The sequence below is a fragment of the Filicampus tigris genome, chromosome 18 (assembly GCF_054856515.1).
Source record: "Filicampus tigris isolate MCC_2025a chromosome 18, RoL_Ftig_1.0, whole genome shotgun sequence".
In the NCBI taxonomy this organism is placed as follows: domain Eukaryota; kingdom Metazoa; phylum Chordata; class Actinopteri; order Syngnathiformes; family Syngnathidae; genus Filicampus; species Filicampus tigris.
Window position 1 is genome coordinate 10,867,711 of NC_141234.1, and position 26,641 is coordinate 10,894,351.

The window sequence follows — 26,641 nt, forward strand, 5'->3', positions numbered from 1 at the left end:
TGTATGAATTCGATATTTTTAATTTGTGAAAGCGTTCAAATGTACACACATTGAAATTGAAGTTTTAAAAACAATCAAATGTCAGAAATAGACCACATTTCCGTATCCAAGTTGATTCAACCTGAAACATTTAGGACAGCTAAGCTGTGATTAGTCACACAAAATAAGAGGATTAAATAGATTGCATGTGTTTCTGCAGATATTAACTCTCTATGGAGCTCCGAATACAGGTAGATTAAAAAACTGGAGTTGAATTGAAATCATAATGCTGATTGAAATGTCGAATATCGAGGTAGACCGAAATATCACCAACTGAGCGTGATTTTTTTTTTTTTTTTTTTTTTTTTGTGGGTGGCCTATTTTCCACTCACCGCTCAGTGGCGCGACACCATGTCGTCTTCATCTTTCCACCTTGCTTCTCGGCAAATAAAAGTGCCACCTCAGCAAATCTGCGGTCCCTTCATGGGTCCAGTTCTCCTCGGGGGCGCGCGTGTGCGTGTACACTGTGGCGCGTGTTTCACTGCGGTTCAACTTCTGATGGCCAACATGGAGTTGATTTCCCAGATGAGGTTGCGGAGTTGATCCATGACCTGCTTCAACTGCTGGTTCTTCTGCTTCAGCTTCTGTCGTAAAATCGGCACAATCACAAAACGATTTAGGTGCTTTTTTTCCATTGGCCGGGCTAATTGTGACATAAAATGCCACCCAGCAAAGTTATGGCTGCTGCGGTAAATGATGCTATCAACTAGAAAACCGGCGTACAATTCTTGAGCGATATATTAAATTAGATGAACTCATTCACTGACAGACATTTTCAGACCTTTTACCCTAACGTTTGAAAAAAAAAAAAAAAAAATTGAGAAATATATAAATAAATTCCTGGGATTGAATGGCTGGACTATGAAAAAGTCAAGTAAATTCGTCAATGGCAGTGAATGAGTTAAAGATGCATATGCACTGAGTCGGATTGTTGGCTCCGAATTTTCGGTGCGGTTCCTCCCACAAAAACATGAATCACCAAAGAGCAAATGACATGTGCGCGCGCCTCAAGATACGGAGATCCTAAAATGTATCCTGGCTAAAAAGAGCATTTGCCGTATATTAGCCCACTCCGCTAAAATGTCAAGTTTTAAATTTGAGGGAAAAAGTGCAAAGGAATACCGGTCGAAGTCCATCCATTTTTTTGACTGGAGCTATCAGACTTTTTTTTTTTTTTTTTGGGTTGACGCCCAACTGGATACAGATATTCCCTGCTTGTCAAATTCACCGTGTACGGTTGCTTACTTAGAAGCTGACTGTATCTGCAGTGAAATCTATCAAGATGAAATCTATCCTCCATCTCTGGGCAACACTACTTTAGCCATGCCTAATTGCGGGCCTTTTTTTTTTTTTTTTTTTTTTTTTTGCACCACCGAGAGCCATCGATTTCACACCGCTCTCCTAATATCAACCGTTTAGCTGATCGTCCTTGAAGATAATCCCGAGCGGCCTTCCCGTTTCTCGCCAGCTCTCTAAAGGACCCTCACTGCATCTTACGAAACACTCTTTGCCCAGGTCTTCCCTTTTGCCATGTCCCGCTTTGACTTTCCCTTTAAATCCGAGAGTGAGCACACGTGCGCGCGTTTGCACTATCCACGATACGCCCCATTACCCTGATGAGCAGCTTTTGAAAAACTTGGCCGTTTACTCGGCATTAATGAGATGGTCTTTGTAATTTCAGGTAATAGAGCGCTGTACCGTTGAGCGTCCCCGCAACGCACACTTAATGCTTTTAAAGGGAAGCGCATGCGGTTGGGTGCACTCGCCATGACAATTTCAAGCAAGGCGGGGTGAGTTTGGCTTCAGAGGCCTGACAATAAAGCCCGATATGAAATTTCACATTTTCCACAGTTGGAAAGACGGCGGAGGCAGCAAACGCTCATTATCGGAAGCGTGCTGATATGCAAATAACTAGAATGCTATTATCACCAAAAAAAAAAAAAAAAAAAAAGTCTTGCGCAACTTCAGGTGAACAATATTCCATTTGGTTGGTTGAGTCTTGTCAGTTTGCTGACAAATTATGACCAAGACAATGTTTCTCCTCCTACTAAGGAACTGACGGAATTGAGAGGTGATTTCTCGATAGCTCAAAGACCCACCTTCTTGTTATTGTTTGAAAGGAAACGTGCTCCTAAGAATCATCCAGACTGCTCTTAGCAACAAGCCAGCTCGGCGTGATTGGCAAGTTTATGAATGGATCGTGATTTGGAAACGATCGTGGGATTGCTCCCAGTCGAAGCAATGACGCGGCCCTGGATTTGGCGCCAATAAAAAGAGATTGTCGCGTATTTGCTTCGGGGATCGAACAATCGAAGTAAGGCCATCAGAATGAGCACGCGTGTATACACGACATGAAATTTGTGGCACTTTGACAGTGATTAAGTGATTAATCGACCGCCAATCGATTATCAAAAATAATTCGCTAATTATTGCAAGAGTAGATTGTTCAGATATTTTGTTTGGTTTAAAATTGTTCAAATCATCAGAATTTCCACTTTCTGTAGTCCTTCCTTGAGAGCAGATCTATGTGTTTTTCTGTCAAAATACGACATTTTCAAACGCCTGCTTTTATTTTGGAAGTTTTCTGTCACGTTACACACCAAACCGGTAACTGAATCCTAATTATTTGAGAATTTCAGAAATTTGAAATATTGCCCTATTTTGGAGTAAAAGGGTGTAAAGTAAAACTTTTTTTTTTTTTTTTTTTTTTAAATCGGATTCATCGATTAATCGACAAAATAGCCCACAGATTAATCGATGATTAAAAGAATTATCAGCTGCAGCACCGATGAAATGCGTTCATTCGATTATTTCCTGTCATCAGATCGGTCTTCTTCACGTCCAGACAGTGGAACCAGAACGCGTGGAGGAACATCATGGTCAGAAATGAGTCCAGATTTTATGTGAAGCAGTCGAGTCGCAGGGTCAAATTGTGGAGAAGACTTGGAGATCGCTATTCTGATTGCCTCGCCACTGGAGTAACATTTTTGATGAAGGCGGTGTGATGGTGTGGAGGGGGGAAAAAAAAAAAACGAAAGAAAACGAGGCTTGTCATCATTGGAAGTGATCCCAATGCATAGAGATATCGCGACGTGATTCTGCGACTAACCTCCAAGAAAGCCGCCCCCACCGAGCAGGCTTTATCAGAGACTTTCCGCCAAATTTGGGAGTGGAAAGAACAGAATCTCAAGCCCATTCAACACTTGAAGGATGAGCAAGGGCGCAACCGCGCCGGCTGACTTGCGTCGAGGGATACGCCGATTAGCACTTGCAACTTTTTTCGGAAGTGAAATTCTTCCGCATTATAGGCTGCAAGCCTGTTTCCGTTTTTACCACGCTGTTACCATGGTAGGACGGATTCAGTACAGATCGTGGTGTCACCCGTGTTTTTTTTTGTTTTTTTTACCTTAAAGTAACCAGTTTCTAGCCAAAAAGTGCCATCACAACAAAGAAATAATCTCCCAAAGACAGACAGTATTTCATTCCTTAGCAAGGCTTCTGTCGTCCCTAAAATGTTTCTAAAGACACGGGCGGTGTACGCGTTGGCTCGGATTTGATCCACGTCACTTCATCATTGTTCCAAACCGATCAAGTAAAAAGGACATCTCGCAACCCGAAGAGAGCTGAGAGTCAGTTTGAATGATCCTCTTTTCCGCTACCATCGTCTGATCCACTTTCCCCCGGATCACCTCCAACTCTCGGCGGTGCTTTTGGGACTTTCGAGGGCTGCTTTCAATTAAAAGTCTAATTCTGTTGACGGCTGCGTTGCTTGAAGTCGTCCTTCAGCGGGTGCATCAAACTAGTAAATTGGTTAACACTCGGGATTTGTCGAATCTCCCCGCTTATCAAGCTTTGCAATTGCCATCAGGCCATTAATCATGGTCGCATTGTCGCCACGTTCAAGCCGATCGGGGAGGGTTTGTTGCCTCCTAAGACGGCGCGGAAAAATAAAGCTGATCTTGTAATGGCATTACAAGATGACTAAAATCATTTATCAGCATTTACCCAATTGAATGTAAACTGGGAAAAAAAAAAAAAAAAAAAAAAATCAAGAGCACAAGGCTTTCGGTGCATATTAAGAACCCCCGCGGGTTGCTTTTTAAGATTCGAGATAGCGGCGGCGGCTCGGAAAAAAACCAACGAGAGTCAAAATATGATGTGCTCACGCTCGATGACAAGCATGCAAAGGGAGCGAGTGGAGAGGGGGGGTGGTCGGACGTAGCAAGTAGAGCATAAACGTGCTTTCGCTCAGGATTCCTCTGCTAATCCGCCCTGTCGCTGGCAACTCAAATCGCAGCTTTGACTCGGCGGATGCGGCCGGGAATTACAAGTGTAAGTGTCTGTGAGTGAGGAGAAGGGATTAGACGGGAGAGGAGCAGAGTGGAGGGAAGTACGCTTTTAGGTTCCGGTTTTGCCGGTCGGAATCACGCAGTCATCGGAATACCAACTTGGACCCCGCCCCCCCCCCCTAAAAAAAAAAAAAAGGCGCTACCTGTTCAAAGTTATCGAAACTGCAAATGAGCAATCCTCAGACACCAAAACAGATTTTACATCAGGGTTCTTCCGGCTCATGGTTTTACTCGCGTCTATTTTTAATACCTTGTCATCTGGTACCTTGTGGCGCCATTGTAGCTCATTTCTGATCACTGTCGCAAACGCCGTCCGTCCAAGAGCATAAACGGCTGCCGAAAGGACATGATGGATTTGTCGGCGGATCAGCTCAGCAACACGCACCGACTTCACGCCCTAGTTCGTGGCAGGGTTTCCATCACGGCGACGATAATTAGGCAGGTCAGGTAACAATGAAGCGGCGGCCAATCAGGCATGCTCCGCCGCACAAAAATTCAAGAGGCCGTCGATAGTCTGAAGTATTGATTGGCTGCGTCCAGCTCATGACTAGTAAGACCTGTAAGGATATTTTATCCACGACAAATCTGGTGGCATTCCAAGTCGAGATCAAAGCCGAGCGTCAATTGAACCGCAATTCCGTCGGGAATCAAACAGGAGCGCGCTGAGCGGCTTGATTAGAAGCCGACCGTGCCTACTCAAAGCACTGGCAAGGTAAGATTGAACAAACCGAGGGCCGAACGTCAGCGATTTAACATCCGCTCACCGACCGCAGCGTTATGTACTTGCATAACGTAAATGGGATGTAATTACAATCGTAGGATAAAATTGGGTTTGTCAACTTGTTTAGCGACTTGAGACTGGCAATATATTACAATTTGAAGCATGCTACACAAATTTCCACAAAGCTAGCATATGATTTACGCAGAGCTGGGCAGTCCGGATGCCCGTTTTTCGGGCGGAGGGGTGGAGGGGAGACAAATTAAAAAAAAAAAAAAGATGGCTGGACTAAGTGGATTTTAGTCCGGCCCACTAATCGGCCCTCATGCGTGTGACGTGCTCTCGCGAGGCGGCCAAATTTCATCTCAGCCTACTCGGTGAAAGGCTTCTTTTTACGCTTCTTTCAAAACAAATTGTGTCCGTGAGGAAAATCAAGTGGCCCGTTTGAAGCGTGTCCGCAACGGGTTTGAATAGTAAGTTAGCAAGCTAATTGTCTTTAAATAAACCTCTTCTGTTAGCATCTCTCCCACATTTTTTTTTTGGGGGGGGGGGGGGGGGGTCGTAACGGGGCGGGGGCAGACAATGTTTACGAATATGGCCGGGGGGGTCGCGGCCGGAAGGGCAAAAAAGGTGCCCAGCTCTGGATTTACGTTTTGTACTGAAACCAGTATATAACAAACTTTAATGTTGAATGTTCCAGGTGGGAACAAGGTAGCGTTCAGAGGTATCCGTAACAAAATACGGACAATGCGTAACAGTTGGCAGCAACCAGCGTGGCGCCAGAATTATCCCACGAAAAATGATTTATTTACTACCAAAAAAAAAAAAAAGATCTATTTTTGCTAGCCAACAATGTCTAGTCAAAGACAGAACGATTAAACAATCTTCCAATAGATAACGGGGAGTACATATTTCAATTTTTGGTGAAATTTTTGTTAACAGATTTTTTTTTCCCCGATATAAAATATGTCTCTTGGTTGGTTTTACTGTCACTCAACCGCTAAAAAAAAACATTGCGATCGTGATCTACAGTTATCAGCCCTTGGTTTATCAAATCAATTAAAGCTGTTGTCTCGATCGCCTTTGCTCACCTTCCAAATACATTGCAATGGAAAAGTGAATAAGTAAGTGAAGGACAGTTCTATGATTGATCAAACACGATTAAAATAGTAAAATCCGATTTCGTTGGCTGGTGCTCCACCCTTAGCGGAAGTACAAGAACCTCCTATGAAGTCAAAGGTGGACTTTGGAGGCTGTCTTTGAAAAGCAATTAGTGTATATGCATTCCATTCAAATAAAAACATGGATGGTGTGTTTGTTTGCGTGATCTTAAGTCCAAAAAAAAAAAAAAGTCATTTATATCTGACAACAGGCTTTTGATTTGTTTTGAATAAAAGGCCAATTTTGCCAAAGCGGCAAAATCCTCAACAAATTGGGCAACTTGAGGAAAGTCGAACTTGAGGAAGTAAGCCGCTTACTGCTCGATGTCCGCCTCGGGAACGGTGACCCCTAAGTGGGTTGTGTCGAACCATCTGATCGTATCCCCACAGGGATCCGGGGGCCAAACAGACTCAATTTGCCACCAGTTTGGAAAGAAAGAAAAAGAAAAAAAAAAAAAAAAAAAACAACTTAATTGACTTTATAAACTTTATGGCTTTCCCTCAAAGGGAGGGTTTAAGTGCCAGTGTGTGTTTGGATTGAGATTTCCTTGGGGAATAAAGCCTTTTTTTTTTATTTTTTTTTTTTTTATAAAGGGACTGTGAAGGCAGATAAAGCCTTCCCTTCCAGAGGCGGCAGAAATACAATCGGCGCATCGTCATCCTCGCACACACGCACCTACCGCCAGGGCGCTCTCGATATGTCCTCCGCGTCGAGGTGGAACGACGGACGGCAGCCGTCAGCTGACTGGGGCAGAAGGCGTTTGATCAATTCAGCCTTTTGGTATGCGGGCGCCCTCTGTCTCTGCTAAGCACTTGAATGCCTGCCAAGTGCGCCCATTGATTGGGGTTCGCCTTTTTGATATGGTCCTCACTGCTAATAATTGAGGGCAAAAACAAAACAAAAAAAAAAAAAAAAAGGTTGGGGTGTCGTCGCTTTAAACCCAACGACGGGTGGCCAAGCGTCGGAGGTAAGACGGCGCAGAGTTGCGCAACAGAGCCAAAATGTAGCAATATTTACTGCCAAGCCATTTTGACTCACAGGCCCAAATTTCAGCCTTTAAGGTATTTGAAAGCGTTTGCAGCAGATTGGAGCCTTTTAGGTTAAGAAGCCAGAAGTAGTTCCCAAACATGATGCGCGTGCTTCGTTCTTCACCTTTACGGAAAAGAAGTTCTATTGATAACATTTTGTGGTTGTTTTTTTGTTTTTTTAATTCCCCGAATGGCGGCAAAGATTCTAAACGCGCAGTGGCTAGGTTCACATGGGCAAAATCTCTTGAATCCGATCAGAGTTGGGATTCAAATTGTGAGGCGCAGATTGACCAGATATACCGGATGTCGTAGTAGAAGAAGAAGCCGTAGGGACTTTCGTCAGCAAAACATCTCCCCGTCCATTTCTACGTCAAACGTTAGTGTTATGTCGCGTCTTTTTTTCCCCTTTGCGCTATGTCAAGTTAACATTCGCTAACAGAGTGGCAAATGTACCAGTTCAGTTTTTTTTTTTTTTTTTTTCGCTCGCTCTGCTTTTACAAGCTTCCGGGAATAACAGAAATGATGAAGCAAAGGCGGTTTGTTCCAAAATGTCGGAATAAGTGTTTTCACGCGGTCCGATTGGATTATCAATCGCCCCGAATAAAATCGTGAGCGGAATGGGTTCCATCGGGTCCGAATATTCCGAATGAGGCATTCTTATTCCAATCAGGCTTTTAATCCGAATAAAATGTGTCCATGTGAACGTAGCCAGTGATGGCATCAAGAGCAAGAGCTAGACCGCTGCTTTGTTAATAAGTCTAAAATTAAGAAGAAATCGTTTGTCAGCATCTATGTTGTTTATGTACAGTTGTAAAACTTTTTTTTTTTTTAAACTCCGATTTGTTCTGATTTTCAAACTATTTTGGCTAAGTCAATGACAGTCGTAACGTTATGTTCCCATGTTTAACTTTAGCCATAGCAAACATCTTTAACAATTAAGAGACCACAGTCGCCAAAGAACATTTGACGATCATCGCGGGAATCACAACAAAAACGTCTGCTTTGAAAGCCACGACGGAATGTTAACGAGTCATCTCCAAAACGGCATTCATGTTTTCATTCAATGAAAAAAAACGAGCCAAAAATTAAAAGCCCCTTGTGTGTCCGGACTCCCGGCGGACATCCGATGGACATGAGAACTGCCTGAAGTCGTGAATCCTTTCCAACTCAATTTAAAAACATCTTTTCTTTTCCTGAACCCTTTGATGTGAACTTGCGTGCTTGACGCTTGCGCAAGTCTGCGCTCAATCTTTTCCATCACGGATAGACTCACGCTTTTGGAAGTCAAAGCGTAGAATCTTTTTTTTTTTTTTTCTTCTTCCCTTTTATGTTTTTTAGTTGCCATTCGACATTGATCCACTGTTCCTGAAAAAAAAATGTGTGAAATATAAAAACCTGAGGCACAAGTTTCGTTGTGTAAGCAATAGTTGTTGAGCAAAGAAACACACCGCATGGCAGTGTCACGAAAAAAAAACAAAAAAAAACACGAATAATTGGTTTTTCCCTTGACACTACATGCATGGGATGAAAAACATTTCTCGGACCCTCCCTCGGTACGAGCTTTGTGGCCACGCCGCCCTTCTGACCTTGGCGAAATAATTAAAGCCCCCTTGGCGCGCGCACAAGCCTTCTAATGGGCCACGCGAGGCCGCTAATAAGGGCGCGGTATGGGCACCTGCTGCGAACGGCCGACTAATTCGGGGGAACGCACATCGCGGCGAGGATGCGGTAAAAAAAAAAAGACCGAGGGATGGAAGAGAAGAAGAAAGAAAGGTAGAGAGGAGGGGGGGGGGCACAGCGGGGCGAACGGATCGGGGGACATGGGGCAAGCGCCGGCTCCCGTGGCAAAAGTCCGGCGCTCGCGTTTGTTTATTCGCCATCTTGGCGCGGGCTCGCCCACCTGCTTTTGCGATCAAATTAAGGGCGAGCGCCGGGCAGAATTGATTATAAACACCCGCGTCGGCAGCTACGTCTGGGAGAAGCGCGAGACGCCCAAAATCACACCGCGGTTGGATGGCTTTTCAATTTGGAATTGCGAGCGAGCCCGCCGCCCCCCTCCGCCCGCCCCCCCGCCCCTTGTTTTAATTTCTCCCTTTCTCATTTGAATAAAGAGAACAGACATGGTAATTAACAGGGTATTAAGAAAGCCAGCGAGGGGAGGGAGACGGGTGAGAGTGCACGGGGCGGAGCGGGAGAGAGAGCGAAGAGAAGACGGCGGCCAAAGTGAGGCGCTGCGGAGAATTAATAACATGCCAGATCTCTCCAAGGCCTCCTTAATGGGCTGTGACAGGAATTTATTCACACTTAGGCTGGTATCAAATCAAACGCAAGGAAAGTGGCAGTGGCAGGCTTCAGCTCGGGGGAAGGGGGCGGGATGGAAGGCTAACGCTCGGTAGAGGGATGACGGGGAGAGGGGAGGGGGGGTGGGGGACATGTCTTCTAGGTCCAGCATGACAACCCCCCTTCGGGATAAAAGCTCATCTCAAGAGACGGGAGCGCATCGCAAAGGAAGTGCGGCGACGCCAAACGATGAGCGATGTGTCGGCGAGACCGCCCGTCCCCGCGACGGACGGATGATCAAGGTTCGCGGTGAATCGCTCTGCGCAAATCATCCTCGGTCCATCAGCCGGACAGAAGGTCGCCATGCACATATTTGAGCGGACCGAAATCGGGCGTTCGGGCGGAATGAGCGGGAAGCGAAATGCCGTTTCCTGTCCGTGTTGTGAGACCGGCAACGCAGGCCATTCATTAAGGATGTCATTTGTGGTCACAGGGGTGTGACCATTTTTTATTTATTTATTTTTTTTTTTATTTTTTTTTTTTATGAGAACACTGCATGTGACCGAGGACCCGGAATTGATATGCACAATCACATTCGACCACGCTAGAGGTCTGAGGAACACAGATTGGGCCTAATGGGTTGCGATTGCTCAATGAATTATGGCTAACGCTTCTGAAATATTTATGCAAACATTATGACGGTTCTTCCCAGCTCAGAAACTTCATACGTAAACAGCAAGTCCCATAATGGATGGGAGGGAACGCGCGTTATATAATCTGGCGCACTGCCGCATGCAGCAAAAAGGCACCCAATCTCTAAAAGGGGCCGATGCAAAACCACCCAACACTTCCGATGTCGCGCTTGAATTCAAACACAGATTGTGACGCGCCGTCGGTGAAAAGATGGCTTTTTGGGGCCCCCCTCGCCGGCGCCAACCTCCCTCCAGATCGCAACAGTGGAATCGGGAGTCAACCACTGAAGGATTGTGGTGGAGAAATTGTGGGCTGGACTAAACTCCAGGCAACCGATTTGAAAACGGACGGATTTGTAGTTACTTATGGAAAGAGGGAAATAAACCAAATGGTTAAGCGACAAATAAACTGTGCTAACTAATCACTGTTTTCCTGACAAACTTGCCGGGTAGCTGTGGATTTTCAGCACATTGCGTAACCCCGAGGTTGGGTTGATTATTTTATTGGGTTGACGATTGGATTTGGGTGGGCTGAAGAGCTAAAGGGGGTCATCATTTTGGGCTCTGTGGGAGATCGGGGATGATATTAACCGCAGCTATACTGATAATTAGAGGTGCGACGATTAATCGATTTTTTTTTTTTTTTTTTAAATAAATGGATGAACCATTTATATATCCTTTTTTACATTTTTTTTTTATTTTAAATCATCCAAATTCTCCGTCACCTTCTCACCATAGCAAATATGATCTGATTTCTGTTGCGCTATCCAAAATAATGTATTTTTGTCTTTTCAGGTCGTCTCTCGCTTATGCCACGGCTCCAGACAGGGGATTAGCGAGGGATTGGAAAACGTGGACATGTGGTGTCAAATCGACACTCCTGTTTACCGTGATAGTGTCTTGGGAGCACACACTTCAATGGATTTTTCTCTCCTGTCGAATAATAACAAGGCCGCCGCCGCCGCCTGTTCCAAGGTTATTCCACTCCGAGGCCAGCGTGAAGAAAATGCGTATGATTTTGAAATCCTCTTATCCGAGCACTTCATTCACATGACGGAATTGTTCTATAGCCGCTAGGCTGTAAAAACATCAGCAAAGAGGATGTGGTCGTCATGCGATGACAACTGTGTATTGTACGTCACGGCTGTCTTGTTCAAGAGCATTTTTTCTTGTGCATCAAGCTGAAGTACTTTATAAATATCCGCAGCCGTTAAGAGGCCGGATTTTGCCTTGTGCAATCAATCATGCTCGGCTCGGTATCGACTCAGGATGCAACGATTCACTCAAGCCCCGATTCGATTCTCGGTTCCCGATTTTTCGATACGATTCGGTTTTTTTTTTGTTTTTTTTTAAATCGCTACAACGCTTGTCTCGGTGCGCTGGTGTGGTGCTGCAGCCATCCGCAAACGCAATGATATTTGGCGAAAGCGCATAATTTGATCCTCACATTCAAAATGTGGTATGCATCTGGAATGGAAAAAAATATTTTTGGCGCTCTAAATTAGTATATGCTAATGACCTACGTATGTTAGGTGTTGCCGTATAGGGCTTGTGAGTGCCGAGATGTCCGAGTTCGAGTCGATTAATCGGTTTGAATCCATTTTTAGAATCGATGTTCGATTAATCGTTACATCCCTAGCGCTGACTCATTCTGACAGTGTTGAAAATGGGCGAGGCGTAACCTGAGGTACAGTGAGACTTGTCAGCTCAAAAGTTTGCAAAACGCTTGGACTTATCGTTTCGCTTCAGCATCAATCGTCCTCTCAGAATTTGCTTACAGGAACATTCTATTTTCCCTGCTGCAACTGAGCTTTTATCCGTCGTCGGTTATTTCTTCATACGGCCGATTAACTTGACAATCCGCGGCCGTCTGCCCGTTCGTCAATACATTTCATCAATCTTAACCTGTCTTCATGTCATTTCAAAAATCTCACGAGTGGCGGACTCACTCAATACTATTGTTTGCTTGGGTTCTAGTCCCACATTTCTCCATTCTTCAGCTCAAAAAAATGTCCCCACTCCGTCTGACAGCCGCTATCTGCCAATCCATCCCTCTTCCAACACCCGATAGTCCATTTCTCTTTCTGCCTTTAGCCATCAGCAAGCTATTAATCCATGTTCCTCCTTTCTATCACTCTTATCACAAATCTTTCACCTCTTTCTCCATCAGCCCTTTTACCCGAGCAACGTCTATTCATCCATCTCGCTACCCTTTTCTTCCTCGTTTGTCTCCTTCGTTCCCTCTACTCTGCTATCTCGCTCGACTCCCATTTACTCCCCGCTTCATCCAGAACCACACAAATCTGGCTGGGGCAACCGCAGCAGATGCGGCCCGGCTGCAAACATCTGCTTCCCTTGTCCTGCCGCGTCTTTACTCTGCTTATCGGACTAACCACTTTAACTCCCCAAAGCTTGCTGTCCTTACCGCTGCCTTAATGTGCAGCTGGGGAGCCTGGAGAAACATCACAGATAAATATGTTCAAACACATGGGGCGCACACACTCAAGGGCCAGAGAGGGAATCTCGTCTAATAAAATGGAGTTTCGCACTTTAGGTTGGACCAAGTGGGAAATAATTGTCAAGATTATAAAGACAACGGGCAGTTAGAGATGTAACGATTCATCGAAAATCGTTTTTTTTAAAATAATCGAGTCAACCCGATTAATCGATAAATCGTTTCAAATTATCCGCTTGCGCCAAACATTATGTATTGCGTTTGTGGATGGCTGCAGCACCACGCTAGAGCACAGATACAAGCATGGTAGCGATTTTTTGAAAAAATACAAATAAAAAAATGGAACTGAACTGAAAATCGAATCGAATCGGGGCTTGAGTGAATCGTTACATCCCTTCATAAACAGGTGACAAAGTGTATCATTGGCAACATTTAAGGACCTAACCAGTGATTAGGGTCTGAGCACAAAGTGGCATAGTCTCCCGTGAGTTTGGTGGGCCTAAGACTTGTCAAGAACCTGTGCCCGAAAACACATGGCGAGTCGGCCATTTTGAAAAGAAGCCATTTCTAGCCTTTTTATTTGCCCGATTGATTTGAAGACCATATACAGCGCAAGACACGTGGTCAACATTAAATTGCACGAGGCCAGTGTATGGCAACGACGTCCGATGACTCACAGCGATAGAATATAAAACTCTAATGACGCAACTCCACAAAGTCAGAGTCAGAACAAAGGATTTGTGTGCGATGAAGGTCACATCCTGAAAAAGTCACTCAAGCCCCATACTAGCAGATATGGACAAATGTATTGATTCCGAATAGAAAGCCCCATTTTCAAACTCTGAGCAGTGGTACCTCGACTTACAAATTTAATTTGTTCCGGATTCCATTCATCTGTTCCAAACTCCCCAAACCACCGTAACGTTTTTGTGTTTTTGATAAACAAAACATTAGGAGTGTAACGATTAATCGAAAATCCATTTAAAATCGATTTAAACTGCTTAAAATGTGCATTTATGTAAAAAAAATAAAATAAAAGAATCGATATTGACATTTTGATCACAAAAGGATTTGTAATGATAACTCAAATCTATTATACATGTTTTTATTCTCATGTTTAGTTCTGGCAAAATTTAACACTGATAAGATCAAAATGCCATTAAACAGTCAAATTTATCAGTTCACTTTCAAGTTTTTTTGTAAAGCTACAAAAAGTTACTGTTTGTAACAAGGGCAAAATGCAGATGTTAAAATGAGTCATTCATTTTGATTTTTTAAAAATCCTTTAAAAATTGAATCAAAATCGAGAACTGAAAATCGAAAATTGAATCTAACCAGGGGCTCGAGTGAATCGTTACATCCCTACAGAACGCATTTATCATTTAGAGTCCCAATGAATCTAGATATTTTGTCTCGTGTTCCAGTAAGCGAGTGGATGAAAGCTCAATTCACATTTGAAATGTGAAGACCTCGATAAATAAAACAAGCCGCTAAAACCTGTTCCTTGGCACCCTATGCCAAAATACAAATATTTCTCATGCTGCCCATCCAACCGCATGAAACTGGCATGGTTGTAGCAAGGTCAGCATGAAACCTGCCAAACGTAAACATATCACTGTCAGTGAGAATGTTTGCATGCTGACGTTAGCACGCGGCGGCGACGCTGGTCTTCAGCGTACAAGGAAGCTTCCATCTACCAAAATCGAATGCAAACTTCTTCCCGAGCGTAATAGATAACACTTGCTGAGAGCAAACTTGGCGTCTTCTCAACCTCTATACGGTATACTCGGACGATTTGACAGAACTCAATTTGCATGCTAATGCAATGGGCCGAGGTCGCGTTCATAAGCTAGGTTATTTATCTCCGAGCAGAGTCTAACAGGGACAAAAATACATTTCCCTCCTTTGCTTTTTTTAAATTTTTTATTTTTTTTTGTGCAAGACTATTGATTGTTTGCGACGCTTTTATTCAAGGTACTGCTAGATAATGCTTTCGAACGCTATTCCTAAGCCTTTTCAGCCGTTGTGCTCAAATGCCGTTCGGTATGTTTTGTTGCGTTGCAGTTCGGGATGAAGCCGAGCTCAAGGTTCACCCCAACGTGTCCCTGTTGTGTTAACATTTAAAAGCGGCCAGCGGAGCGCTGCGCGGCTCTGAAAAATAAGCAATTCTCCTCTCCGCTGCTGCCGCTGCTGCTGACATTAGTGACCTAGGACCATTATCATCGCGGCGCACTCGGGCGGCCCGGCATGCAATATCGGTGCAGAGCCGGCAATGCGCATAAAGACGGGGAAGAAACGGAAGGGCTTCAGCCTGCGTGCACACAAAGGCACTCGGTGGATGTATGCGAGTGGGGGAAAAAAAAAAAAAAAAAAACTCGCTCTGAAGAAAGAACAAAAGCTCTCAATCACTCCGGTACATACACATTCACAAACAAAATGCATCCACGGTAGATAAAGGGAAGCTGAAAGACCGACGAAATAGCATGGTGGGATTTGACTTGAAATAGCAATAAACTACTGCACTTTGATTAAAAAAAAAAAAAGTAGGGATTGACCGATTATCGGCCGGGCCGATTATCAGCACCGATATTTGCCGTTTTGACGTATATCGGCGTTGGCCTTATTTACAAATCTGACGGAGGATAAATACATTTAAAACTGTATCAAAATCAAAACAAAGATGTGTAAAATTTTCGCATTTCTGTCATGTTCAAATTTGGGAGTATTTGGAGCTATTCAAGTTTTCATTTAACTTTCGAAGACATGCTGCGTGCTCCCTCAACCTTTCGTTTGAATTTCATCCCGACGATGCACATTGCAAAAAATAATTAAAAAAAAAAATAATAATAATAAACATACGGTTTGAATCGATTTTTCATCGATTTTCGAATTACCCGCTATACCCCTAGTGTCTATCTGGACTAAATCACAACTTCTAATTTGAGCTCACCAAGCAGACTGGCAGATTTGCATCATTCTCCTTCGATTAGCCTTCCGGTCCTACTGCCGGCATTTTGACGCCAGACATTTTTGACGGTCGAAAGGAATCGAGTGCCAAAACCAAATGGAACTGCACCGCGTGTTGGAAATGGGACAAGAAAATGTGGCAAAAGCAATCTAGGGTGGCAAATGCTACACAACACTGAGGGAGGCTTTGGCCGAGACTTTTTGAGTGCCAAGATAAGGACTTTGACAAAATAGCAATTTTCTGTTACATGTTTTCATATGACATTTCAAATCCCCCCCCCCCCCCCCCCCTCCCCCACCCGGTTTGTTTTGTCAGCTTTCTCTCAAAAAGTGTGCGGCGTGTACGTATTTTCCGGGATGGTGGATGCGATGTGTACAAAGACTTTCAGACTTGACTGACAACACAGCGTGTCGGTTTAAAGGGGCCTTATCACCGCCTGCACGTCGCAGGCCCCTCCATCAGAGCGCAGCGGAAACACATTTGACAGGCAACACATTTGGAAAAAGCTCTTCACATTTGAGACCACTCAAAAAGTCAACACCTCAGCTAAAAAAATAAATAAATCATATCTTGTTGCTCATTGTTCGTTTGATTACAATCGCGTTTGTGGAATATGAGTTCAGACGCAAAGTCCATCCGTTTGTCGGAATCGCGGGGGGGGCGGCGTTTTTTTCACTTGGTGTCGAGTGAAAATGACATCACAGTTTGCTCGGGGAACGACCAATCGCGGCTCAGCTGTTTTGTGAAGCCGAGTCATGATCGGTTGTCGGCGGAGAGTGACAAAATGGCCGCCCCTGAGGTGGACAAAAACGGGTCGATTTTTCAATGAGGAATGTCGTATTTAGACTAGTGGGGCTGTATGGAACATATTGTAAAAAAGAAATAATAATAATAAATAAAAAAAAAACAAAAAAAAAAAAAAACGGGACTTTCGCTTTAAACTTTATAATCAATGCTGTCACTTGTGCCAAAAAATAATCAGTTTCATTTGTAAATGATGTAGGAAAGAAACTACAGGGTTTTTTTTTTTACTATGAATCAATGATACAGCAGTCACAGAAATGTAGGGCTGTGCAATTAATCGAAATTCAATTGCAATCATTACACTCCACAATTACAAAATCGGCATAATCGTAGTAAAAAAATATTATGGATTTTTATCCAACACACTGTTTGTATACACAAGTCATACTTTTGCACCTTTTTTTTTTTTTTATTTTATAAGTAATTTTATACATTTTGATTGGTCCAAAAGCAACTTACATAATAGTAGCGTTTAAAAAAAATTACATTTTTTTTTAATTGATTTTTCTTTTCATTTTCTTGTTTTGTACCAAAAAATAAATGATTGTTTGAATAATTGTGATTTTAATTTGTGTGTGCTGTGTGTGTATATATATATATATATTTTTTTTATTTATTTATTTATTTTTTTACATAATCGAGCAGCCCTACAGACAACTAGGCAAAAAAATCTAAATAATCCTGATCTTATTTTTCCCTTTTCCCCCACCCACTCAAAACAAAACCATATAGGCCATCTGTTAGAACCCTTACGGCCCTGTAGAAAAGTGAGTTGGCGTGGTTTACCGGGAGAAAGACAACTTTGACATTCATCGTGCATGTTGCCATCCCGCTTGGAAAAACGTTATCCTCAAACCAGCCAGGCGCACACGCGGGAATTTCCTCCCTAAATTCCACCACATATCCTGATAGGAACTGCCGTTCCCACATGTCCCTCAGCATGTGTCTCAAAGGTCACGGGAAAAAAAAAAGAAAAATGGAATTAAGTTGATTATTTTATGAAGTGACTGGAGGATTGGACGGATTTCCCCCGGCAGGAAAATATCTGACGGGAAGCTGGCGAGATAAGGCAAAGTTCAGGGAGCTGGCGTAATAGCATAGATGAAAGCGTCAAAAAGATTTCGCCGCTTCCGTCGACTGAAGACGAGGACATGGCTCGGCTTCGGAAAACAGGTGAGCCGTGATTGGTCGCTACCCGAGGCCCTGAGCAGTTGCGATGTCATCTTCAGTCGACAGAAGCGACAAAATGGCCGCCCCCCTGAGCTAGCTAAAAACGGCCGCATTTCTCATATTCCGCAAACGCAATATGAATCGGAAATGCCTCGTTTCCCCGCGTCGATCATATTCCGGACAAAAATGTGTTCGGGTTGACGCCACACCTTATTGACCTCCTGGATTTCTCTCCTGTCCTCGGCGGCAGGGCGGTTCTGGCCGGCCGAGTGGTCGTCGTGTTTGGCGCCGTCGTCCTCCGTGAAGGGTATCAGTTGCTGCGAATGGACAACAAAAAAAAGGGGTGCCAGAATATTATTGAGCTGTGGCCCCTTTGCGCCTCCCCCGGCTTAAAACCTCCGACGTTTGAGTGCAATTGCAGGTTAAAATGGTGCATTTATGGGCCGCGTTCGTCCTGTGCGGTAGTGAAAATGGGCATTCTGTGTAAGCTCTTCTGCCTCCCGAGAACGTAGTGAAAGACGGGGACAGAAAGTGGGGGGGGATTCATTCATTTTTCAACACCCAGTGCGCTTGACCTTGTCTTCCCCACACTACAGCGGGGCCGATATGCAAGGGCCTTCAAGCATGTCGCCTCGGACCTGCTTTGTGTCATAGTGACCCCTGGTGGCGAGCTCAGAAATTGCGAGCATGACTCGCGCTGTGGCCGCATACGCAAGATGTTGAAATGGGTTCCGTATGTTGCTCAGGGGCACGGTCGCGCTGGGGATTGAATACATAAAACTGGAAGGGATATTGGCAAGAGAAATAAATCAAAAATATCAAATGGAGATTGGAGGCATCAAAGAAAATTAGACAAACTAAAAAAGTGTTGGTCTGCTTTGGGTTGACAATGTTCATCATGTGGGTCAGGTGGTAAACAAAAATTCAAAAAGCACAAGTACAAACGTGGACACGGAAATGAAAATAGTCAATGACATAACTTTAAGTAATACTTCATAAAAAATCAAATTCGGTTATGGCTTTATCATTTTGGGCCAAAGTCGAAACTTGTCGCAGGTTTGGGCTTCGGTGGCGCTTTTACTCTCACACCTTTTGCTACATTGGAAAATTAAATGTTTTTCGCTTTCTAAAATTTGTTCAGGGCACGGGTGATCTGAAGCCAATCATATCACAGCTGACTAATCCAATGTCAATTATGGGCAGTGCAAAATCTTGCAAAATTGTAAGAATCGTTTTGCTTCACTTACAGCATCTGCTTGGTGCGTAACTTGAGTGTGTGTGTGTGTGGAAAATTATTAAATTATTTTGTCACCTCTGTCGACTGAAAATGACATCACAGATGCTCAGCAACCAACCACGGCTGGCCTGTTTTCTGAAGCTGGGCCGTGATTGGTCATTACCTGGGCGGTCGGGATGTCATTTTCAGTCGGCAGAAGTAACAAAATGGCCGCCCCCCCACTGTGGATTTTGCTGCTTAACTCCCATTCCACAAACACAATAGTAATCTAAATGCCGTCTTTCAACAAGTGGGCGTGCATAAAACATATTTTGGGAAAAAATGTATTTTTAAAGAAACCGGCGAGATCAAGACGTAATTGACGCAATCATCCAACGTATGAAAATCATCGTTGGAAAGGATGAAAAGCCAGAGAGACCAAAAGCAGAAGTGCAGGCCGGTTGAAGAAAGACCGAAAATACATAAAGAGACTGACAAAGTCTGAGAAAAGATACAAAAATGTTGAAAATGTTGTATCCTCAGATCCACGTCTGGGCAGCCTCCCAAAATATGAGCTCGGACTCTTGCAGAGATGGCAGCGAGGATATGAGCAGGATATTAGACAAAATGTGATCTTGTCTTTGCTTCGGGGGGGGGGACTTTTTAATTGCACAACACTGACAAGAACTTAGAGAATTCCAAAAGGTACTGGCCTGACTTTGGCAGCTTGCGTGTGTGTGTGTGTGTGTGTGTGTGTGAGGGGGTAAAATGTGCTGAGTGAGGGGGCTAAGATGGATGATGACTGGAGTGTGTGTGTGTGTGTGTGGGGGGGGGTGGGTGTGTGTGTGTGTGTGTGTGTGTGTGTCTGTTAGTCATAACCCTTGCCTTCTCCATGAAAAGATGGATGTGGTTTCCTGCCTTGACAGAGAAGAATGGGCTAATGAAGATCACTGTGTTGCATTCCTAGTAGGGATGTAACGATTAATCGAAAATCAATTCGAAATCGATTCAAACCGATTCATCGATTCGAATCCAACTCGCACATCTCGGCACTCACAAGCCCTATACAGCAACACCTAACAAAAAAACAACATACTAGGTCATTAGAATATGCTAATTTAGAGTGCTAAAAATGGTGTCTTTCATTTTTTTTTTTCCTTTACAGATGCATAGCACATTTTGAATGTGTAGATCAAATTATGCGCCTGCGCCAAACATCATTGCGTATTGCGTTTGTGGATGGCTGCAGCACCACACTTGCGCACAGAGACAAGCATGGTAGCGATTCAAAAAAATAAAAAAATAAAATTGAATCGAAAATCATGAACTGAAAATTAGGGCTGTAACGATTCACTCAAGCCCCGATTTGATAATCAATTTTTGATTTTCAGTTCCCGAGATTCGACTCAATTTTTAAAAAATTGCTACCCTGCTTGTCTGTGCACTCGTGTGGTTCTGCAGCCATCCACAAACGCAATACGCAATGACGTTTGGCGCAAAAGCACAATTTGATCGACACATTCAGAATGTGCTATGCATCTGGAATGAAAAAACGTTTCAAGACATCAGATGACTTTAATCAACCCGATTTTCGATTAATCAAATCGATTCAATCAATCAATCGGGGCGAATCGATTTTAGACCGATTTTTAATCAATCGTTACATCCCTAATGAAAATCGAAAATCGAATCGAATCGGGGCTTGGGTGAATCAGTACATCCCTAATTCTTATATAAGAAAAAGTGGCAAATAACCCGGATAATAACGAATGAAAGGAAAAGAAAAGGTAGGAGCGTCACCGAATGAATGTTTACAGGGAAAAAGCCAAAAGGGGTACAGGCTGAAAAGAGTCGGAGCAGCGAAAGGGAAGGAAAAAAAAAAATCGAGTATGTAAGGGTCTTGAGAATTAGGCCACGACAACAGCTGGAAAGAAAAAGAGAAAAGGCGACGCGCCTCTGGCCCAGCTGTTCATTAAATCGGCTCTGCAGCAAATTGGGCTGCAATGAGGTCACGCCGCCTGAGTCATTGATTCCTTTCCCTGTTCGCGGCAGCCACTAGTGAGCGGCTGGCTGTCAGGCAGCCACCTAAAACATCCAGGCCGATAAATGCTGCGCGCGTGCCGGGGCCAAGAACAACAACAGCGCTGTCCTTAGGTGAGCATGTTAGCTGCGCTATCAGCTGAGCTGAACTGAGCCGCCGGGCGGAGCAAAGGAGCGTTTTCAGACCACCGACAGAAGAAAAACTGAACGACGACGACAGCCCCAAGTGTGACCGTTTGTCAAATACCTCGACATGCTATGGTCGAGCTTAAGTGCTGCTGTTCCATAAGGTGCATGGTGAGCGTAACCAGCTTAAAGACACACTGGGGACTCACCTGAGAGGCCCAATGGATCTGCTGCAAGTATAGAAAAGAAAAGACCTAGAGGGAGTAGATAAGAGTCCCCCGTCGTCCCCCCCCGGGGGAAAAAAAAATAATCGGTGTGAAAGTGTGTGTGCATGTGTCAAGAAAAGCACGGCTGTGGTGGTAACAACGGACTTCCTCTAAAGGTCTTCTAATCTGGCCAGCATGTGGCGTGCACAAATACGTCATTTGCAATTGATTTTAAAATGAATTAATTAATTACATTTTGTACTGAGAGCGCATGTACAGTCACGGTGTAGGAAATTAGGAATTGGGGCTGTGCAATTCATCGAATTTCAATTCGGTTACACATATGATTATTACGCTCCACTTTTACAAAATTGGCATAATCGTAAAAATAATCGGTATTAATACGCACTCACGTTTTGATTTTTTTTTACAATCATTTTTAGAAATTGTTTGGTCCAAATGAAACCTACATAATTAAAGTGTTACAATGCAATGCATTTGTTAACGTTTAAACATTTTCTTGTTTTTCACCCAAAAAAAAATAAATGATCGTTTTAATAATCAAGATTTCAATTATTACCAAAATAGTTGCCTCCCACTTTTTAAAGGACCAATAGTAATGGGACTAATTCATCATTCAGCCAATTTGTTCCTGGGGCATTTTCGCTTCAGTTTAGTCCTGAAGAAGCGAAAAATGCATGCTCAGTCGGATTCAGGTCCGGTGACTTGGCCATTGCATAACATTGCACTGCTATACCTTAAAAAGAAGTGGAAATGTTCAAAACACGACTTAAGACTTATTTGTAAGATTCTGCATTTAGTTGAACTGTTTGTTTTGGCCTCCAGGTGGGGTTTTTGGAGTTTTTCCTTGCCCTCCTGGGGGTTAAGATCAGGGGACGTGTGCATATGATCTGGCGCATATGTGAAGCCCTTTGAGACTTTCCTGTGATTAAGGGCTATATAAATACATTTGACTTGACTTTGAAAATTTGAAAAACGGCCATGGAACAGCTGAGCGACCAATTGTCCCATTACTTTTGGCCCCTTAAAACGGAGGCACATGTATTGGCAAAACTTTTGTTTGGAAAATGGATGGATGGATGGATGGAGTCCTTGTCCCAATATTCATGGACCTAACTATATAACAGACAATACATATGTATTAAAAACACAAAAGTACATTTCGGACCAGGGAATAAACTTTCATTAAACACCAAGCATTATACAACAAGATCGACTTTCATTGCTATGTATTAATTTTTACAATATTTATTAGGGATGTAACGATTAATCGAAAATCGATTAATCGATTCGAATCGACCTCGGAAATATCAGCGCTCACACGCCCTATATAGCAACACCTAACAAAAGACATAAACATATTAGAATATACTAATTTAGAGTGCTAAAAAATGTTTTGCATTTTTTTTCCCATTCCAGGTGTTTAATCACATTTTGAATGTGTAGATCAAATCATGCACTTGCGGCAAACATCATTGCGTATTGCAATTTGTGGATGGCTGCAGCAGCACACTAGCATACAGAGACAAGCATGGTATAATTTTTTTTTTGGGGGGGGGGGGGGGAATCGAATCGAAAGTCGTGAACTGACAATTAAAAAATCGAATCGGGGCTTGAGTGAATCGTTACATCCCTAATATTTGAGTTGTTAAAATATTTACAAACATTCCATGTTTTATTTAAATATGCTTTAAGTTCTTTTAGCGTATATGTACTTAGGAAAAGACTTTTCGACTGCTTTATCATCTCTTTCCCCAAGTCATACCTCAGGAAGTATCGGGTCCAGCCCAGCGCAGTTTTCGAAACATTTGTCGTAGACGAGGCGCAGCTTGCGGAACAGCACGGAAAGCGTGCGAAGATGCTCCTGCAGTTTTCCCAGTCTATCCTGGTGGGTGTTGGGGTGGTAAGTGACTCCATTCGGCAGCTGAGAGAGACCACGAGAAATGTTGTGTTTAGCAAAGGCCTTGTGCTAATCCATTAGACTCCACAAAGTCACACAAACTGGATGCCGCTTCATTGCAATATCTGAATACCTTCTTTGCTATTTAAAGCGGAAGTCAACGCAAACTTTATATATTTTTTTCAAGACTATGTTCTATGCAAGCCCACTAGTTGAAACAGGGCATTCTGATAAATATTGCGTTTGTGGAATAAGTGTTGAGCCACTCGTTTTTAGCCGTCTCCGGGGGCGGCCATTTTGTCTTCTGTCCACTGAGAATGACATCACAACTGCTCACAAGGACCAATCGTGGCGCAGATTCAGAAAACAGGTCAGCCTTGATTGGTCGTTGTGGGCAGTTGTGATGTCATTTTCAGTGGACAGAAGACAAAATGGCCGCCCCCGGAGATGGCTAAAAACAAGTGCATTTTGCTGCTCAATTTATATTCCAAAAACGCAAAATTAATCGGAATGCCGTGTTTCAACTAGTGGGCCTGCTGGGAACATATTCTTGAAAAAAATTAACGAGAAAGAGAATAAGAAGTCTTTTCAGCATTAAAGACCACCGTTTGCCGTGTTGTGACAAAATTGGACGAAAGAAGTGAAGTGCTGGCAACACACAAGACACATCTGATGTGAACTGATTACATAACATGACAAGCCTGGCTTCAGGGCAAATGAGGTGAAGAGCGACTATTAGAGGAATATTAAAGACATCGGCAGACAAGAGGGGGATAAGCAGGGAGGGAGAAGGAAGATAAAGATGTTTTATGGGTGACAAAAAAAAAACAGGAAATTAAAATAAATAAATAATCCTGTGTGTGTCCATTCTGTGGTTGAGGCCTGTTTGTGCAGGATTGGCCGTTTCCCAGAAGCAGGAAGTCATCCATGATTAACGCACGCTGACCTCGTTGTCAGGACACGATCAAAGCCGAGCTGCATTTTGAGCAAAACCGCGATCAGACTTACTAAAGCGGCTAAAAAAAAAATGTAAAAAAAAAAAAAAAATCATGGATAAAATATATTAAACTCATAAGCCAAGGGACTTTGGAGTTTAATAAGGTCCATGACCAAACTCATAACTCAGTTCACTCGTGTCACATTAAAATTTATTTGAATACAATTAAGCCATTATACTACCCCCCCCCCAAAAAGAGAATTTTGTGGTTTTTAACTCATTAACTGCTAGACATTTTCAGAACCTCTCTTACCCTAACGTTTGAAAAAATTAGAAAAAATTTAAATAAATTCCTAGGATTGAATGGCTGGAATGTGAAAAGACATAAAAACGTTTTTGGCAGTGATTGAGTTTTAATAAAGAAAAAGCAATTGTGCTTTATTTAAAAAAAAAAAAACATAGCATGGAAAGATATATAATAAAAAATTGTTAAAACAATACTGCGTCATATGTCAGTTTTTGTTGATGATGGCGGCGTGGACAAAAGCGGTAGTGTTTTGACAAAAGTCAACCACATTTCCCGTGGGCTCTCGCTGGCCTGCAAGTTGGACTGAATTACATTTCTAATTCCAGTGGCTGTGTAAAAGATGAATAGCGATGAGGTAATTAATCTAATTTTGTTCACACAATACTTTTGTTTTGTTTTTTTTTGGTTTTGGGGCTTCTGCCATGACACCAGTAATAGCGCGTAGACGTTCGAATCGACTTCCGTCCTTATAGCGAAAGCAGGAAGTGAGTATGCCATAAAGCAATTCAGGACATTTTTTTTTTTTGTGTGTGCCAGGGAAGCTCCCATCTCAAAGTTGCTTAGTGCCAGTAAAAACCATACAGACCCCTTGCAGGGCATGAACAAAAAGTCCCATTCAGCTACTTGCAAGTCAATGTTTCATCAAAAGAGTTGTTAAAACAATTTTTACTAAGGTCGAATTCTTGCCCAGTGCTGCTTTAAATTTGTCAGTAGTTTGCATTTGCACTCTGGCCTCCGCCCCCGCTCGCCATGGCAATGAGAGCACAAAAGTGTGAAATGAATTGATATCAAGTGTGCTGTCTCCTTGTATCAAACATTGGGACCAAAAGAGATGAAAGGAGACACCTGCATGTTCCTGAGGAGCTGGAAGATCTCCATGGTCCTGAGGACAATGTCTTGGACTGTCTCCTGGCCAATGCGGCACAGCGAGGCCGTGTTGACATCACGGGCTGCCTGGGCCTGCTGTTGCTGCTGCTGCTGCTGCTGCTGTTGCTGTTGCTGAGGCGGTGGCAGCCCAGTAAAAGGTGACACTAGTGGAGGGGTTGTCATGGAGACAGCAGGTTGATGATTGAAGCGGTTCAGACCCTTATGTGCCTTGATCAAATAGAAGATTGCTGGTTACTTGAACTTTTTACCCTTAATCAAAACATGACACTTGAATTTTCGTAAATACTACCCAGCATGTTTTAAACTACAAGCAAATCATAAAGTACAATTAAAGCAGCGACTGAGAGATGTTGATGAGTGGCGTGTGACAAATAAGATTCAATTAAACGTCAGGAAAAGTAGAGGAGGGGGGAAAAAATCACTTTCGGTAACCTAAAGCTCGGCGTCAAGTTCTTTCGTAAACAATAGTCTGTTTGAAGTGTTTTTGGATCTGAAAAAGTCGTTAAGATGACATCCTGAATATAGAACAACACAACCAGATTGCATAAAACGGGATAACATAGCAGTGACTGGAGCAGTCGCTAGTAGTAAATCCATATGGAAAAGTGGAGCGCTTGTCATCAAAGCTAAGTGGAGAGACAGAGAAGGCGACAGCTTTTTAGGCGTCGTCGGCTATCGAAACGAAACTTTAATACAGCTTAAAGTGTTAAAGTTTGTTAAGTAACACGTTTGACAATAAATTATATTACCTGTGTGGCGATAATTTGTCTGTGTTGATTGCATATCAAGTTCTGCTGCGGTGGAGGTTGGAAGTATCGCGAGAAGTACATCTGATACCGTAACTATAGAAGTAGAACCACAAAAGAATATTATAAAACATGGGATACGGCTCGTGGAGTCAGGCCCACCTAGTGTTTGGGTATTATGAGAAAGAATAATTAACACTCGTCCAAAGTGTGATGATACACAGGCTGCACTTGGAAGTTTTATATCTTCTTTTTTTTTACTTTAAAGTAAAGCTTTTAAGCGTTACGGTAAATGCCTCAAAAGACATGTTTGTTATCTAAGGTAACAGCGCTATGCTGTGGTGCATTTGGTATATAACAGGCAACGTCCTCTGTATGTTTTAAATATTGCCAAACATCCACCCATGCTTCTCCATTCAGCCTTCCTAATTGTTTTTTCATCAAATGAAAAATAATCTGTATGTTGCCAAATATACGTTCTTCAACTGGATTAGGATTATTGGGGGAAAAACAAGACTTTGACTTCAGGCTTGACTGGAACTGAAAAGTAGATTAGAATACTAATTCATTGCTAGTACATTACATTCATA

The 26,641-nt window shown here is 43.1% G+C and overlaps 1 protein-coding gene across 2 annotated transcripts; it reads right to left on the bottom strand.

Moving 5' to 3' along the window:
* Positions 1-26,158, bottom strand: med30 (mediator complex subunit 30). 2 transcript variants are annotated; one of them, XM_086015370.1, is made up of 5 exons: positions 26,055-26,158; positions 25,264-25,448; positions 23,039-23,197; positions 17,874-17,981; positions 1-623 (listed from the first exon to the last, which is right to left on the bottom strand). In XM_086015370.1, the coding sequence occupies exons 1-5, from the start codon at positions 26,086-26,088 to the stop codon at positions 528-530; spliced, it is 582 nt and encodes a 193-aa protein (XP_085871496.1). In that variant the 5' UTR covers positions 26,089-26,158; the 3' UTR covers positions 1-527. The 2 variants fall into 2 exon arrangements, with proteins under 2 accessions (XP_085871496.1, XP_085871497.1); XM_086015371.1 differs by having other exon boundaries at positions 25,264-25,512; positions 26,055-26,130.
* Between the last annotated feature and the right edge of the window lie 483 nt (positions 26,159-26,641).

Bases quoted from the DNA above. Each gene is read 5' to 3' on its own strand.
- med30 (XM_086015370.1), bottom strand. From the start codon at position 26,088: ATGCAATCAACACAGACAAATTATCGCCACACAG. The intron at 17,982-23,038 runs GTATGACTTGGG...GTCCATTCGCAG, and splicing joins TGGACCCGATACTTCCTGAG to CAACTGATACCCTTCACGGA. The intron at 624-17,873 runs GTGTGGCGTCAA...ATTTTACGACAG, and splicing joins AAATCCAGGAGGTCAATAAG to AAGCTGAAGCAGAAGAACCA.